This window comes from Peromyscus eremicus, chromosome 5 (assembly GCF_949786415.1).
Source record: "Peromyscus eremicus chromosome 5, PerEre_H2_v1, whole genome shotgun sequence".
NCBI lineage: Eukaryota > Metazoa > Chordata > Mammalia > Rodentia > Cricetidae > Peromyscus > Peromyscus eremicus.
Genome location: NC_081420.1, coordinates 85,163,682 through 85,181,709, shown reverse-complemented (window position 1 = coordinate 85,181,709; position 18,028 = coordinate 85,163,682). Strand labels below are relative to the sequence as shown.

The following is an 18,028-nucleotide window of genomic DNA, read 5'->3' as shown; positions in this document are numbered from 1 at the left end:
TTTTATTTCTTCTTTCCAAAATTTTATTCATTTCTTTTTCTTGCCCTATTTCCCTAATTAGGATTTGCATTACTGGGTCTCATAGAAGCAGGAAAAGTGGGCATCCTGGGTGTGTGTGTGTGTCCGTGTGCCCATATATGTGACACAGCATGCATGTAGAGGTCAGAGGCAACTTGTGAGAATTGGTTATCTTCTATAATGTGGGTTGTTCCAGGGACCAAACTCAAGTCCTCAGGTTTGAAGCAGCAGGCTCCTTCACCCACCAATGCAGCCAGTCTGGACACATGAGTTCTAGGCCAGCCTGTACTACAGAACAAGACCCTGTCTCAAGCAATAAAAAAGTGGAAGGATCATACTCTAAAAACAATGAGAAGGAAAGATTAGTGGACACATTAGCAGCCTCATCACCGCCAGCTCCAGGCATTCCCTGTGTGCTGATCTGACATGGCAGGATACACAGCATGACCACAAACAGAGGCTCCATGGTAAAGACATGTAGAGTTCATGACAGTGCCAGCGTGGCCGCACGGTCTACTTAACATCTAGGAATTCTCTTGGATGGTTACTCTGAACAAAAGCTGTTGCTGCCCAAAGGCTGTACTGGGGTGCTGGTTGGGTCGTGGTGACAGTGTTTCACAACTTCTGAGAAGTGCACAGAGATGGGATTCAGGAACAGTGTTTAAGAGTGGGCAGACACTGACCTCCACCTCAGGCCCCGGGCCAAGGACACGAGGAGCCTTGGCTTGGGCCTGATTGAGGTTCACCCACTGACGGCTGTTTTTTCCAAGATTTTCAACTAATTTCAAAAACATTTGGTCTCTGATGTAGGTGGAAGCCACTCGCCTGCTCTGACCTGCATGTCTCTCCTACTTCTGCAGGTGACCCCGGGGTTCGAGGAAAAGGAAGGAGAGCTGCTAGTTAGGGGACCCTCTGTGTTTCGAGAATACTGGGATAAGCCAGAAGAAACTAAAAGTGCTTTCACTTCGGATGGCTGGTTCAGAACAGGTAGGACCAAGCTCTGAAGTGGCAGAGGGGACTGCTCTTGAGGGAGGTCTGATCGGTGTGGATGTTTCTTAGTCTGTGTGTTCTAGAACCTCCCACTGCAGGCAGAGGCTGTTTGGAGACTGCTGTTTTGACACATTTTTGGGGTGCCCCAGCCTCCTACAGGCTACTGAAAAGAGGGTCTAAAGGCTCACTGCCCTTATAAGGAGCCTGGAGCCCCTTATCCCCAAGACGTAGCTCCTACACTATCCCTCTGCCAGCTGGCCACATTGCCACAGCCTTGTTGATGCCCCATGATTCTGGGTCTACTGCCCTGAGGTCAGGACCTCCTCTCCCTCTTGGGTACACCACCGCTCCTGTCCACCCACACAGCCACACTCTTGCACTGAAAATCTTCCCTCCCTCCGTTGGGGTCAGAAGCAGGCTCACTTACCATGACTTGTTTTGGTTTGGTTGTTAATTTGCATATTCCAGTTTGGTCTCCTCTGTGTGGCCTGTGTGGCTCATGGGTGAGTACAGTGGACCCAAGCAGGCTGGGAGACACACAGCATATACTGTAACTCCCCCACCCGTGTGTCCGTTCTCCTGAGACCCCTCCTCATCGTGTGGGAATCCCATGTCCTGAGACAGTATGGCTGTACAGCTGTGTCTATCTGCTGGCCTGCTTTTTACCTGGAAGTTCATCAACATCACATGAGTTACTGCCCTCAGATGTCAGGGTTCTGGGAGTTTTTCCTTTTCGCCCTTCTGTATTTCTAACATTTTTGTGTACATGGTTACTTTTCTAGTTCTTAAGGTGATACTTTCCGAAAGGAAAGGCCTGTTTCCCATGTGACATCCTGGCCATTGTGACAGAGGTAGTTTCACCCATGCTCTTTTGGGAGGAAGCAAAGCCTTGTGGGGGCCATGTGCCCTGAGTGGGTACTATGGCTCATCTGAGAGAGGGAGGTCTTGTAGGTAAGGAGGCAATCTATAAGTTTGCCAAATGTGACCTTCAGTCTGGTGGCCCTGGAAACGTGTGTTATCCCAGCTACCTTGGGCCAGTATACCCTAGATAGGCAGGGGCATCAATCTAACACCTTCAGGGAGTGCCCAAGGGAGAGACCCACAAGCTCCTGAGCCTGCCCTCCACTATTCCAGGGTGTCACCAGCTCAGGGCAGGGGAACCTGATGTGATTATATCGGTAGATCAGTGATGGAAAGTGGTAGGCATGTAACCCACAGCTCCCCGGTGCTCCTCTATAAACACCCTGGTTAATGCCAGCTATCAGGAGGAAACAAACCTCCCACTATTGTCCCTCAGTGCAGTGTGTAGGGAGCCCTGCTTTTGAGTGAATCCTGCTTTTAGCAGCCCCCTCCAGCAGCCTTCTGAATAATCCCTGTGGGAATCCCAACTTGCTTTGTGGTCACCTTCTTGTGTTTAGGTTTGGATAAAAAAGCTGTGTTCTTCCCTTTAAAAACACAGGGAGCAAACCCTATAGGTTTTACTGATGCCTGGACTCATGGAGCCCTGGGGTGCAGCAGGAGCCACGTGGGCAGTGAGCACTCCGGGTGGGCCTCTCTGCCGAAAAGGAATAGCATGCATTAATTATTGTAAAGAGATGTCTTCAGGAGAAAACGATTTTGAAATTCAGTTTAATTTCATTGTAACGTGCTGCAAACAGGAAGGGAGTGTGTGTGTTTAATTGGCTCTCGGGGGTAAGGCCGGGAGCTGGCAAGCCTTTGTCACAGGCCATTAGCGATACAGACTGCATAATGAGAGCGTGCAATCAGCTCGCAGCTGCCGCTCCTACGGGGAGAGCATGATATTAAGTAGAAATCAGGATAAATTAAACTTAACCCTTTCCCTAGCTGTCCCTCCTGCCGCTCGGATTGTGGCATAAGCTCGAGAGAAAACTGTCCCAGGCCCTTGGGAAGGGCCTCATCCCCAGCTCTCCCAGGTCATCCTCGGGGTTAAGATGAGAGGATGGGGTCCCCCACCTGACCCCTAATGCTCCCACCTTCGCCACCCGACTTCTGCAATTATTCTTGCCCCAGAGGATGTGCAGAGAAGCTCACAAGGTTGGTGGCTACTCAGGAAGAAGCAGAGGCCTCCCTCACTGCCAGCATTAGTCCTCCTAACTCTGAGACTTCCAACAAAACTGTTTGGAATGTGTGGCCTACCTATGGCCCTGTGATTCTGGAGCTGGGCCCAGGCAGGCAGTAACAGGTGAGCCTGGAGTGCAGAGTTAGACTTTTTGTTCGTGGCGGGTGACAGGAGGAAACAGCAACTCTCCTGGGGTTGGTTAAGGACCACCAAGGCTAAAGAGCAAGGTCAGAGCCCTACAGGAGAGTGGGTAGGATCTTAGGAGCCATGAATCACTGCCATCAGTGTGCACGTTAACATGTGTGGTTACTAATAAACCAGCAAGGCAGGGCCTTAGAGAACTGTCCCCTGATCTGAGGAAAGTCACCAGGGACTTCCAAGCTACTGGGAGAAAGAGAGAGAAATGCACTTGCTCTTCCAAACGGGCCTTCCCTGTACAGATGCCCCACCTTCAGATTTTGTACCCTGCCTCCATGTGTGTCTAGCTGTTGGGGCTCTGCTGTTGTCTGTTTTGTGTGGCTAGTTTTGGGGGTTTTGCCCTTCTATGTTGATCGACACTAGACCATCATGTACTTTTGGAGAGTTGGGCTTCAATTGTCTTGAATGCATGGTTTTAGATGGTTTTCAGATGTAACCTGTTGACCTTTACCCATGCCCTCCATAGGCATGACGGTACTGTGAGTCAGGGTCTGTGAACCCCTGAGTCCCCTGTGCAGTCAATAGAGGCTAGATGTTTACCTGCAGGATTGGAATCAGCCAAGACCTGGGCTGGGAGCCAACCTTGCCTTCCTGCACCATAGTAACTGTACATGGTGGGCAGTCTGTGCTAGCGTGCCCATCAGGAGAGCAGGGCATCAGCAGGGAGGGCGTGAGTTAGCAGAGCCCCAGAGGCACTGGGTGTCTTGGGGGTTGGAATCCTCCAGACAGGCTGTGCTACCCCTAACATGGATTTCCATGGGGACTTGGGACATGCAGAAGCCAGAGCTTAGCCTGGAAGAGGCCACCCCCGATGGTGACACTGCCCACTACTTACCACATACCTGATGTGGGCCAGGATAGCCAGGCAAAGAAGTGACACTACCCCATCCACCCTGCCATCTGGGCAGAGGGCTCCATTTTCTCCTCTGCTCCCAGTGTATGCCAAGTTCTCTGTGAGGTTCTGTACGTGTTTGGTCAGGTTAGTACCAAGTGCTGCTGTGAAGCCTCCTTAGCTCTCCTTAGGCTTCCAGTGCGACCTCTAAAGGTTAGCATTGACGGATTGGAGAGCTTTAGGTTTTTTAATCAATTGTTGATTGATCAAGCCCTAATAGTCTTCCCATAGACTCTTAGCATCACAATCAATGGAGGTATGTATAGGTCTTCATTTTTGACCTTTGAGCTTCTTACTCTTGCTTTGCTGTGTGACTATCAACTGGGAGGATGAGAAAATAGCAATACCTTCCTGGCTGGTGGAAACGGGAAAAAGGAGGTCCCTGGTTTGTTTCTACTTAATGAGCTGTGAACTCTAGGCAGGAGTTTGCAAGCTAAAAATCTGAGTTATGTGCCTATCCATCCATGGCTTAGACTCTCCCAACCCAGCCAGCCCAGAAGACTCAAGACTCCAGGATAATGTTAATGTGAAAACAAAAAACCACTGCTGCTTCCATCCTCTCCCCCAAGCCTTACTGGTGGATTCTGGGATGCCGACCCCCCATTCCCAGATGATGAGCTAGTATTGCCACTTGGTAACTCATACTCTTCCATCCTCTGCTGGACCCTACTCCCAAAGATGGTGCCCACAGCCCATTTAGTCCACATGCAGTATTTGCTCAGTTAGCTCAGGCTGGTGGATGCTACCTACTCGTGCTGGAGAGGCCAGAATCCGTAGGTCTCAGGTACCTACAGTTCCTTCTTGAGGCCCTGCTCTTTTGCCCACGGCATCTAGAGGCCTATGATCAGTATACACTTGTGCGTTCTTTCTTTGCCGTGTGGCGCTCCTGCTCTACAGTTCTTGATCACCTGGTGCCTGTCTGCCTTCTGGCATTCAACTTCTGAAATATAATTTCTCCTGCTTGTTCCCTAGTTTAGGGTTTATGCCTTTAAGATCAAATAAACTATAGTTAATTTTGTCTGAGGGTTTCCTAGCTGTGTCTCGTCTGCCACTGTCCCAGGCAGGTTTGGGTGAGGTTTAGGATCCTGGGAAGTTATTGCATCTGTTCTGCTTTTATTCCTTGCTCTTTCTAATACCTCCCTAGGTTCTGCCCCCAGGCTCAGGTCTCAGAGGCTTTCTGCTTTGGTGCCAGTGACAGCTGCCTCCCCTCTGCCAAGGTCATGATGCCTCCCCTTCCCTGCCTCAGCCACCTCCTCTATCAGACAGGAGAGGCCCAGGTGGGATTGAAGCTGCTGGGAGACAGAACTGGCAGATGTGACAGAGCAGCCACAGGATAGGTAGTCCTGGGTCCCCAAAGCTTTGAGGACCAGAAGCCCAAGTGTAGGATGCCACTCTGCAGCTGCCTGTGGATGCCTGGCATCGTGCCAGACTAGCAGCCCTCAGTCCTCAGCAGAGTGGGTGCTGTGCTATTGTTTGTAGGGTCCCTAGCCAGGGGAGTGAACTGACCACAGGAAGTGCTTCCCTGGCACGGCCCCTCAGGGAAGGGACTGGCTCCTACTCCATCCTTGCATCCAGAAACTGAAATCCGACTATCACAGGTTTATTTTCAATTACAGTTTAAGGCAGAGACATGAACTAGCACTGGGTTTGAAAGCAGTGCATAAATCCATGTAATAAGATTTTATTGATCGCATGCTGTTTCTGTCGGAACAAAATTCCCTCGATGCACACGTCAGGTCAGACCAAGGAGGCACATTGGCAGGAGGGCTAAATCCAGATCAATGCATTCTGACAAATATGTTGTTATAAAAAGTAAAAGTTACTTAACTTGTTTGATGTGCTCTTCAAAATGAAGACTCTGTCTTTAACTCTCAGCCCAGCAGCCTGGTGTCTCGGGCGCTTGGAGCTTCTTCCCTGCCCGCTGGCCCTAGCCTCCCTGTCTCTAATTAATAATTTAATTAATAATTATTTAATTTGGCCCTTGGTAATGGGGTTGTGCTGAACAGGCCAGGATAAGCTGGAGGGGCCAAAATGGCTCCACACTGAGAAGTCTAAAAGTCAGAAATTAGGTGAATTTCTAAGGGATTAGCTCAGGACAGTAAAGTAGCAGGAGGCTGCTTGAGTCTGTGATATCCAGGAGATTTCCTGTGAATGTACTAGCCAGAGATAGGGCAAGAGCGGGGGTGGGGGGGGTGGAGGGCAGAGGCAGAGTAGTGCCAGGAAGAAGGAACATAGCACCATGAGCAGCTTAAGGATGACTGTGCTGGAGATCCCAGCTGGCAGTCTCCGGGCAGGACCTCAGGACCCTGGCAGGTACCCGAGCTGTCTTCTGAGGCAACAGGAAGCCTTCTGCCCAAGGGCACAAACAGGATGAGCCAGGCTCACAGCCTCCTGATATCCTGGTATAGACAACTCAGCCACTGAGGCAGCCTGACCGAGTTAGGCTGCAGTCATGGCCTCCCTCTGTCATGCTAACACTAAGTACAGCTTTCTAATGATGACAATATCCCCTCCCTCCCAGAAACCTCGTGGCCTGAAAAGAGTATGGCACCCTACATCTCTGCCTTGTGGGTATTGTGAGCAGCACCATGCTCTTTTTTAGAGGCAGCACCCTTCTATATTCCCACCCAGGAAAGGAAGCCAATTTCTAAGCCAATCTTAGAAACCTGGAGATAGCCTAGGACCCAACACAATGAGGCCCCAGGGCACATCTAGAGTAGTTCTTATATGGAGCCACCGATGCTCAGCCGTATGTGGAATAAAGACTCAGCACAGTGCCCTGGAGCAAAAGCAGCTCAGCCTGTGTGGTGGCTGGCCGTGGGAATGACCAGGTCCTGCTTCTGTCTCCACTGGGGAACACCACCATCAAGATCGCCTCCCATACACTCCCGTGCACTCTGTGAATTCCAAAACTTAGTTTTTATGAGGACATGGATGCTTGGTGTCCCCTCTGTGCCTGGAAGGTACCTGTCTTAGCAGCATTACTGGGAGGGCAAGTTAAGAATTGAGCCTCTGCTTATGGCTTACCTTCAAACCTTGGCTTGGCTATCCTTTCTAAGCTTGAGATCTGTCCACAGAAGCCACTCTGGATAACCTTGGAGGCCACACCGGGGTTTCCCCTCTGCCTGATGCCATATTATTTACAGTTTGTAATTTCCTACAGTCTACGAGACCTCGACTCCAGCATGCTCTGCGGGTCCTTCAGGCCTTTGAAGGCCAAGGATACCAAGTGGCCTAGAGAAAGTAGTGTCCCTAAGACTTCTGGAGAGAATAGTGTCCCTAAGACTCCTGGAGAGAGTAGTGTCCCTAAGACTTCTGGAGAGAATAGTGTCCCTAAGACTCCTGGAGAGAGTAGTGTCCCTAAGACTCCTGGAGAGAGTAGTGTCCCTAAGACTCCTGGAGATAGTAGTGTCCCTAAGACTCCTGAAGAGAGTAGTGTCCCTAAAACTTCTGGAGAGAATAGTGTCCCTAAGACTCCTGAAGAGAGTAGTGTCCCTAAGACTTCTGGAGAGAATAGTGTCCCTAAGACTCCTGGAGAGAGTAGTGTCCCTAAGACTCCTGGAGAGAGTAGTGTCCCTAAGCATCAGACAGTGACAAGAGCAAAAACATGGCTGGAGCCGTGGAGCTGCCACTGTGCCACACTGCAAAAGGCACGGGACCCCTCTGGTTGGGGTGTTGATGAGAGGCCTAGGCTGCTTGTCCTGCATCAGACTCTGCAGTGAACATGCCTGGTCAGCAGAATGGAATCCAGTCATCCAAGTAGAAATGGAGGCCTGGGCTGGTGATGCTCATGTGAGCACTGCAGAAGCCTGGCACTTTCTCCTCCCAGCTATCACCTGGGCATAGGCACCAGCTGTAGAGATTCAGGCTGTCTCGATGGCCAAGGTTGATCAAGGCCAAGCTCACCCCCAATGGCTCAGACTCCGTAGCCAGCATTGTCAGAGCTGTGAAAGCACGCTGGTGTTGAGGTCCTCCGGACTGTAGGAAATCATGAGCGCTAAGCAGCGTGGCATTGGGCAGAGGGAAACCCCGGGGTGTGGCCTCCATAGTTACTCTGCAGAGTGGTTCTATAGACAGAGCATGAGGTAACATGTAAGTTTTTTTTTTGTTTGTTTGTTTTTTTTTGTTTGTTTGTTTGTTTGTTTTGTTTTTCAAGACAGGGTTTCTCTGTGTAGCTTTGCGCCTTTCCTGGATCTCGCTCTGTAGACCAGGCTGGCCTTGAACTCACAGAGATCCGCCTGGCTCTGCCTCCCGAGTGCTGGGATTAAAGGCGTGCGCCACCACTGCCCAACATGTAAGTTTATAAAGGATAACCAAGTCAAGGAAGTTTGAAGTCATAGGCAGAGGCTCGATTCTTAATTCCATCCGCCCAGGAATGCTGCTAACACAGGTACCTTCCAGCCAGAGAGGACACTAAGGTAGTCAGACACTGGCACCATCATCCTACACTGTCCCCAAGCCATGGCAGCTACTGTTGTTGTACTCAGGAGGTGGCTTTGCAGAGCTGGTATCCTCGGAGGGCACCTAGCATTCCCGTGGCAGGCGTTTGCTGTGGAGCAGCCCGGCACACCCTTCCATCGGCACCATTGCCTCTGCTCTGCATTCCTCCTCACTCCAGCCTTTCGCCCAGAGAGCTAGTCATGTGCTCTCCCCTCCCCGGTCCACAGCATCTCCTCCCTGAGGAGCAATCAGCCTGACTCCCCAAGTGTGTGATCCTGTGTGTCACACGCAAGAGCCAGTCCTCAAGCTCTGGCACTGGGTCCACCTAAGAAGAGACTGTGCCCAGCGATGCCCAGATCTCTTTTCTCAAGAGAGAGAAGAGCGGCATGGGAGCACAGCCTCAAAGCAGGAACTTGTGCGTGCAGAATTCTGGGGCCCTCAATGCCAGGCTTCCACCTCACTGTGGAGGTTGAGCAACCTGATACCTACCTACAGGGTAGGATAATCCAGTAGAAGACTGGGCTTTCCAGTCTGAGGGGCACAGCTGGACCCAGAGCTACAACAGGAATGGGATCATGGAGGGTCCCTTAGGACTCAGGACAAGCTGTGTATACTCCGTAGCCCACACCTGGGTCCTCTCCCTCCAGTCAGTACCTGCCCAAGGGGCTATCCTAGTCTAGGCTGAGGCCATCCATCCAGCTCTTCTGCCACCTGCTACATCCAGAGCTGCCACACTGGAGAGAGAACTGCCCAGTGCCAGTCCTTGCTCCAGGGGCCAGCCTTCCCTCTCTACCATACATAAATAAGCCCTGGGCTCGTCCAGGCCACCCATCCATCTTGTTTAATAGACTGGAGTACGCCCTGTACTGCAAGTCCCAGGGAGTAGTAAGGTGATGGATGGTGCCTTCCCATGTCGGACTACGTGATGTATAATGAAATATTTATGATTTATTCCAGCTAATAACCCACAGGGAGTGCAGGGAGCGTGTGAACAGACATCGCTGCTGTCAGAGCTGCCGCTGACATCTGCATGCCTACACACAGTCATAATCATGCAAATGTGTGTGCATGGACATGCACGCGCACTAATGTGCAGACACACACCTCCCCCACGCCATTGTGCAGGAGGGAGCCTCAGCTGGAAATACAGCCCTGTGTTCTGGCCTGGTCCCTGTTCCTGACACTGCCAGTGTTTCTGTGGGGTCCCAGACTCCCTTGTGAAAAGAGCCAAGTGGCACAATTATTTTGCTTAGGGAGAAAAGCACCATAGCTCTTTGGGGGTGGTGGGAATCAAGAGCAGGAGGATGTTCATCACAGGGTATCCCCGTGTCGGAGAAGGAGTTGAAAATGACCAGGACCCACCCACGGTAGGATGACAGAGCTATGTGGATAGGAGTGGAACCGGGCAGGGAGGTGCCCTGCGTGTATCTATGTGAGGCTGTGCATGGATTGTGTCAGGGTCAAGGCTTCTGCTTTCCTGCTGTAGTTCATCCTGAGTCAGAGTCATGGGCAGTAAACCGCTTGCTGCTCTTTTCTGAAAATACCGTACACTGTTGCCCGTTGCTCTGACAAAAACATGGCCCACACTGGCTTACAAGTTCAGGATAGTTACAGACCCCAGAGGCCCAATGGGTTCCTAGCATGCCGTGGATTCTGCTGGCTGTGAGGCAAGGTGCTGGTATCATAGGGATAAAGAATGGAGAGGGACACATGTCATTAGAACCAGTCCCCACAGGAGGTGGGCCCGGACACTGGAAATAGTGGGACTCACACATATGCATGTGGCCCCCTAGGACTCTTGTGGGTGGTGATCAGGATCACCAAGGTCTCCTGTGACCAGATACTCCCAGACTTTCCAGAGCTATCACAGAACCCCCTTTTCTAGGAGACACTGCTGTGTTCAAGGATGATAGGTACTGGATCCGAGGGCGTACATCAGTGGACATCATCAAGACTGGAGGCTATAAAGTCAGCGCCCTGGAGATTGAGCGGCACCTGCTGGCCCACCCCAGCATCACAGGTGAGTGAATGGTGACCTCGGGTTTAGCAGAGCACTGCCCTCAAGACACAGTACCACCTTTTCTACTCTGTTAAGTGTTGGCTGTCAAGGACCCTCTTCTACCTGCTAGTAGGGATCCTGTGAAATGTGTTCCTGCTCCCTCCCTGGCCTTCAGCACACAGGATCCTGATGGCAACCCCAGGCTGCTGCCTGCTATACAAGAGGGGCCTACAGACCTGGCCAGAACGTGCACCTGCTCTGCAGATCAAGCAAGAGCAGGCTGAGCCCCTAGGGATGCTGCCCCACTCCCATGAGGGACATTCCCATGGTCTTGCTCCGGGCGCTCGGGCATTGCATTAACTGCCTGGCATTACCCACACCTGTAGTGGTCGTCAGGGCCTTCCAGGTATCCTCAACATGTTCTGCTGTCCTCAGATGTGGCTGTGATTGGAGTTCCGGATATGACATGGGGCCAGCGGGTCACAGCTGTAGTGGCTCTTCAAGAAGGACACTCACTGTCGCACAGGGATCTCAAGGAATGGGCCAGGTAGGGCTAAAAGGGACTGTTGTGGGTTCTAAGGTATCTAAGGGAATATCTTGGAATGGGAGGATGGGAAGGGCCTCTTCAGGAGCTGGGAAGCAGGGGTGAACCATTCTGGATTTTGGAAATGGGGAGGAAGAAGCTGGAAAGGTCAGCAAGGTGGCCCCTGAGCGGCTGTCTTTCCTCATAAGCGCAGACCTGGCAACAGGAAGGGCCTCTGCCTGCAAGCTAGATTGGGAGTCAGGAGTAGTCTGAGGCAGAGATATGTGTTTCTCAACTTACAGATAAACCCCAAAGCATTGTGAGGCCGAGGACCCTCACCTGGCTAATCCAGCGCTAAGCTGAGCAACAGCCTCTCCCTACCCCGCCAGACTGGCACAGCCTGCCACAGAATGGCCTGGGCCCAGCAGCCTTTTCTGTTCCTGCCCTGAGGGTGGCCTCGTGCCTCAGCCTTTCTGTGGAGCCTTCACAGTCTGGCGTACCCCTAGCTCTCAGTGTCTGTGGACTGTGCCTGCAGCTCCCTCCTCAGACCCAGGGTGGGGCCCTTTCCAGCCTGTCAACTGTACTTGCTTGTCTCGTTTTTTGTTTTTTGAGACAGGGTTTCTCTGTGTAACAGCACAGGCTGTCCTGGAACTTGCTCTGTAGACCAGGCTGGCCTCGAACTCAGAGCTCTGCTTGCCTCTGCCTCCCGAGAGCTGGGATTAAGGGCTTGTGCCACTGCCAACATGCTGGCTTTTTATTTTTTCCACCCTCATCCTTTGTGTTAGACTCCAGTGTCTCTCATGTCAGCCCCTGGTGGGTTCTGATGTCCTCCCAGGACCCACAGGACAGAGGGGCTCACTGGGACCTTCACAGCTGGGTGAGCCACCTTGGTCTTCCACTGTGGCCCAGGAGGATACCTCTGGGTTTTAGATGGAGAAGTTCTCTCCTTTCTGCTGTGTCTCCCCGCCCCCCCCCCCCCCACTTCTTCTCGGCGTAGGACTATTTTTGGCTGTCCAACAAGACTTCACAAACAGCAGGAGTCCTTGTTTCATCAGGGGCCGCACAGCTGGGCAATTACCGATTCCCCTGGATTTGCAAAATCACAGTTGGAGCTCTGTAGCTTAGCAGAGGCAACAGTCTGCTTGGCCGGTCGCTGCTTTGATTAAACAATTACTTTCTTGAGAAGAAAAACACCCAGGCATCCTCTGCTGAGATCCACAGTAGTCGGTGGGTGGAGGTCCTACCCTGGCCTGGATTCCTTAGGCTATGGTCCTACCCTGGCCTCCATGAGTGCTTTCCTCATGGCCTGTCTCTAAGCTTCAAGTCGGGCTCCTTGCTTGGGTATTCATGTTGAGTATAAGAAGACCCTGAGGTTTGGCGCATCCTGGGAGTTGTAGCTGTGTAGAACAGGACAGTGCAAGAAAGACTGCCAGACCTAAGGGCAGAGCCAAGTTGCAGACTGTCCAAAGGGAATTTCCTGCCCCTCAGATTTTGTCCCCATAGTGGGTAGCCTCCCCACACGTTGTTTCTTGGGGAGGGGTCCTGAGGAGATATCCCCACTTTTAACCCCCAGACCTACCCACTCCCCAGAGAACAGTGTCTAAGCCTGCAGGTGCCTCCTGCAAGGGAAGGCTAGCCTGCCGCTGGCAGAGACCCTGAGGCCCAGGTGCTCCTCTCCCTCATGTGGTGTCCTGGCCATGCCTGGTGGGTGCTGCTCACTGCTGGTGACCCACACTTTCTCCCCTGGAGCCCTGCTCGCCATGCCGTCTCAGGCCACAGTGCTGTGCTGTCCAGTTACCACTAGAGAGAGGCAGGTGGGGAGAAGAGACGGGAGTGCGCCTCCTGAAGTTCCAGAAAGAGAGAGTGTCTGGAGAGGGAACTAACGGAGCACCAGATTTTCTCCATATTGATTGAAAGGGAGAGCTGGGCACAGTGGCTCACACCTATGATTTAAACATTGAGCTAACAGACGTGGGAGCATCAAGAGTTCAACCCAGCTCGGCTACGTAGCAAGTTCAAGGCCAGCCTGAGCTGTGAGATGAGAGAGAGTCAGAAGGAAGCAGAGAGAACCCAGGTGTCGCTGTTATCCACAGAGTGCGACCTCACAGCCTCAAGTGTGTCCTTGGAGCTGGTAGTACCAGAGCTGACCCAAAGCCAGAGGCTGAAGAGCTGTGTCTGTGAAGCTGAGTTCCCAGCTAAAAACTTTACCATAAAGCAAATGCCAGGCCTAGAAGGCTCTGTCAGCAAATGATACTGAGCACCTCGGGGGACACACCACGAAGTGCATACAAGTCCATTCCGGTGGGGAGGGACACTCCCAGCTGACTTCATGGGACCCACGACCCTGCTACCAAAACCAGACAAGAAGCCCAGACCAGTTTCCTGTCAGACAGACACAAAATGCTTAACCAAATGCTGGAAATTAGGTCCTATTCACAAAAGAGCCAACACATCATGATCGCGTGGCACTTATACCAGAAATGTGAGGTTAAACATTCAGACACCCGTCCGTGTGGCGTGCCGTGTTTACAGAGGGAAAGCCGTACAGTCTTTTCAGTTGACACAGAAAGAATGTCTCTAGATCCCAGTGCCACTTGCAGGAATTTGCAGCAGCACCAGAGAGGAGACATTCCTGAGCTGGGGAAGGGGCTCAGAGACCACCAGCAGTCGACTGGACATTTCCTCCCGTGTTCAGGGCAAGCATCCCCACCGCCTCTTCCCAGTCCCACGCAGACACACAGTTCATCCGGACGCTAGCGTGTCTGTTACTTGTGATGGGACCAGAAGTCCAGACAGTGGTTGTGCTATGCCTCCCTGTCTGGTACTGGGTGCCAGCTGGCCACTTCAGCCCATGGTAGAGGTTTGTACCCAGTCCCCACGTGACACTGCACACTGGACCTCCCTGTAAAAAGCTGCCCAGTTTCTACATAGAAATACACAGGCCAGGCAGACAGGACAAAAGGAGAAAGATGGGCACCAGGAAGCAGAGCAGGACCAGAAGCCACACAGAGGGGAGATGGGCCCCTGCGAGGCCTGGGATCCCTTCCTTGTGGGGTCTCCAAAAGGAACCCTTGGGGTAAAAACCATAGGGAGTAAAGCCAGTCCAACCAGAAGTGGGGACAGTCCCACGGTGGGCAAAGAAACAAAGCCCAAGTGCCACAGGGCACCAAGCTCTGCTGGGGAGTCTGAGCAGTTACTGCAGGTGGCCAGCAAAGCTGTCACATGAGTCATGAGCATGTGCAGGTCTGTAGCGGAAGAGCCGGTGGGGTTCAGATAGGAGCACAGTGTGACATAGAAGGCCATGAGTGGTCTAAAGTCTAAAAAGTGCATTTGAACTTAAAAGTGTGAAATCCTGGATGTGTCACTCACGACCCTGGGTAAAGTCAAGACCAGTTGCCTCTGGTCAGTGGAACTTGGGGGCAGCCTAGGATTCTACTCCAGGCCTTACACACGATCTCCGGTTGGGTTGTCCATGTACAGGAGCAGGAGAGCATCTGCAGGAGTCACCTGTGGCTGGCCCATGTGGCCTTTGGAGTACATCCTACCTCAGTGCATCTGAGACTCTGATCAGGACTGCAGCTTTTTCCTACCAACAGGAATGTCCCCTGTCTGCTGGTGGCCCAAAAGCTACTTCTCTGTAGTTAACCATGCTTGTCACCTACAGGGGCCACTCTACTGTGCCAGAGTCACCTTTGGAGGGAACAACAATAGGCAAGCCTGTGGTCAGTTCCCTCCAGGGCAAGACAAGACCAGGCTGGATGAGCAGAGCAGGGGCCTCACTGCTGCCTTCTTCCCTGGTTCCCCCGCTCAATGTCCACATCCAGTCACTCTGCTGCCTCCGACCTGACTTCGCAGGCCTTGGAGCCAGAGGGAAGAGGATGGTTCTCTCTGCAAAGGGCAAGGTGGCCATCCTGTTGTCACCCAACACAGAGTCAGGGTGTGAGCCCACGATGGCTGCTGGGTATGTCATGCCTACATACCCCCAGGGCGGGGCAATCATCCCAAGCTGTGCTTGTCTCTGCAGAGGTATCCTGGCGCCCTATGCCATACCCTCGGAGCTCTTGCTGGTGGAGGAGATTCCACGGAACCAGATGGGAAAGGTGAATAAGAAGGAGCTTCTTAGGCAGTTCTACCCCTCGTGACCAGAGGAGCCAGCGGGCCGAGGCCAGAGGACAGCAGATACCCCCTGATGATCATGTGCTGTGGGCCCTGCAGCAGGCCCAGAGATCCTTGAATGGAAACGCCCCACTCCCCTGCAATCAGGTTGACCAGATTCAAAAACACTGGGATGAAATCCCCAAGTGAGGCTTCCTCTACCCTAGTTGACTGTTCGAGCTCGGGTGACCCTGACCACTGGCTGTGTCATCCTTGAGATCACGGATGTGTGTCAGTCTCACAAGCGCAGGAAGGACATGGCTGTGGCCTGTGTGTGGCCAGCTCCCCGGTGCCCAAGGCTGCTGACTCTCCTAAGGGCAGGTCCCAGAGAGTCAGGCGATGCTGAGGAAAGAGACGAAATAAAGACAGAGGACAGTGCCCTGTGCTTTCTGGCTGTGACCTGCATGTTACACGTCTGCGTGTACACATCAGCAGCTGTCACAGCTCCCAGTCCACACAGGATGCCAAACTGTAGCGCTGGGTGGAGTCTGCACCCCCCCACACACACACACAGGGATTCCTGCTGCTGGGACTGTCACCCCAGAACATTTAAAGTCCCTGTAGCCACCCAAGGCCATCCCCAAATGGCCCTGAAGCCTCCCTTCCTTGACCCTGCCTCACCCGTTAGGGTCTTTCTGGTCCTTCCCTGTGCTCTCTCCCCTTTGCTGCCTTCTTACCAGACTTCTCTCCTGTCCACATCCGAAAGCTTCCCTGACCTCCGTCCTCCAGGCCCACGGACACCTTAGTGTCCTGCCAGCTTGGATGTGTGCATGTGCCCTCAGGCCACATGGAGAAACAGTGTGCTCTCTCCCTCCCTCCTATAATTGTTGAATGGAAGCTGCTCTGGCCCCAGAAACCAGGATGCTTAAGGACCTGTTGGATGTCTGATCCTCCCATAGGCCAGTCCATTTTGGTGGCTGTGCTCCCTAGGGTCGGTGGCAGGATTCCCAGAGAACGCCTGTGCAGCCCGTGGGAGCCACCCTGTGCAGCCTGTGGGAGCCACCCAGTGCAGCCCGTGGGAGCCACCCAGTGCAGCCTATGGGAGCCACCCAGTGCAGCCCGTGGGAGCCACCCAGTGCAGCCTATGGGAGCCACCCAGTGCAGCCTATGGGAGCCACCCAGTGCAGCCCGTGGGAGCCACCCAGTGCAGACTATGGGAGCCACCCTGTGCAGCCCGTGGGAACCACCCAGTGCAGCCCATGGGAGCCACCCTGTGCAGCCCTCCGGAGTCAAAGCACAATGCAAAACGGCCTCAGGAATGGTGGGAGGTGAGGCTGACTGTAAGCCACACCCATGGCCTGAGCAAGGTTGACGTCTGTGTATTAGGCCTGGACACCAGAAAGGAAGTGAAGAGAGGCACTGTGAAAGGGTTCCTCATGGTCAGTCAAGCTTGCTTAGGCCATGGCTACAGGTAGCTGCTAGAGCTTAGGCTCTCATCCTCCAAGCTGCCGTTAAATTTCCCTCCCAGCCCCCGGCTTCCCTGACTGCCTTCAGAATCACCCCTGCAGAAGCCAGCTTCACCTAGAACCTACTTTCCAAAGCAGAAGTGTCACAGGCCCGCCCAGACCTCAGTCCCCAAGCTTCCAGAAGGCACTCTCACAGGGTCACAGGAGGAGGCACCCCTGCTCTGCATACCTACTCTTGGCTCTTGGCCAGACAGTGAACCCTTGTATACCTGGAAGTCGGAGGGCAGCCAGGCACTCCCCTGGTGAACTGAGCCCGAGAAGACAGTAGGGAAGCCCGGGGGCACTGGTCCCTGCAAGCCCTCCCCCGCAGCATCCTCATTGGTAGTGCAGATGTCTGGAGCCCTAATGTGGCCCAGTGTAGTGAAAGATGCTGTGGGACCATCACGTAGACCTGAACCTGAAGCTAGAGGCTGCACCAGCTTAGTTCTACAGAAAAAAGAACATCAGTATAGCCACAGGAGAGCTGTGCCTTCATGCATGTATTTCACACGTGTACGCGCCGCGCGCGCGCACGCACACACACACACACACACACACACACACACACACACCGGTCTCTCTTGCCATTCTCTGTACGGCGCCTTCAAGGCCACTGCAGATTGTTTTCTGGACACGGCATCTCTGGTGAGAGTGGGAAGCATCCGCTGTCACGCTCGTCACAATCCTACGGGTGCATTGTTGGTGCCTCACGGTCCTTGTAGAACCTTCTAACACCCAAGGAGACTCATTTCCCCAACATCTGGGACCCAGGCCCTTGGTGCTGGCCCCTGTTGTGTCCCCACTGTGGCCATGAGCAGGGGCCACCTCCACCTGCCCTAGTGGAGCTGAGTGCCCTTGCTAACGTCTACCGTGTGGTCAATTTAGCTCAGCAAATAGATCGATATCAAATTATCCCAATCCACCTTCATAACTCTTAAGTGAGCAGGAATGGAGGGGAGACAGGGTCACTGGAAATAAATAGCCGTGAAGGCCCTTTGTGATCTGTCACCTGAAAACGGTGGCAGCATCCCGCGCCAGCGGCTGACACGGTCGTTAATAAAGCCCAGGAAAGCGCTGTCAGCCGCAGTGAAGGATAGCCACAGGTCAGGCACGGGACCTGCCTCATCCTGGCGGGGGACAAGACACCATTTGTGACCTGAGCCCTTCTCAGGGGTGGGCAGTGAGTGCTGCCCAGGCAGCCACACTGATGCCCCTGTCTGTGGGTGCCTTTACACATTGAGAGGAGCACCTCTGGCCTCTTCTGCGAACGAAGCATCTGAAAGTTGGA

At 53.1% G+C, this 18,028-nt stretch overlaps 1 protein-coding gene across 1 annotated transcript in view; it reads left to right on the top strand.

Annotated features, from left to right (window-relative positions):
• Acsf3 (acyl-CoA synthetase family member 3) overlaps window positions 1-15,673 on the top strand; it is a 34,068-nt gene extending 18,395 nt beyond the window's left edge. The window contains exons 6-9 of the mRNA XM_059262503.1: window positions 879-1,005; window positions 10,504-10,638; window positions 11,053-11,164; window positions 15,165-15,673. Of these exons, the coding sequence (XP_059118486.1) occupies window positions 879-1,005; window positions 10,504-10,638; window positions 11,053-11,164; window positions 15,165-15,282 (492 nt within the window). The 3' untranslated portion in view covers window positions 15,283-15,673. The remainder of the gene's footprint in view (window positions 1-878; window positions 1,006-10,503; window positions 10,639-11,052; window positions 11,165-15,164) is intronic.
• The last annotated feature ends 2,355 nt before the right edge of the window (window positions 15,674-18,028 follow it).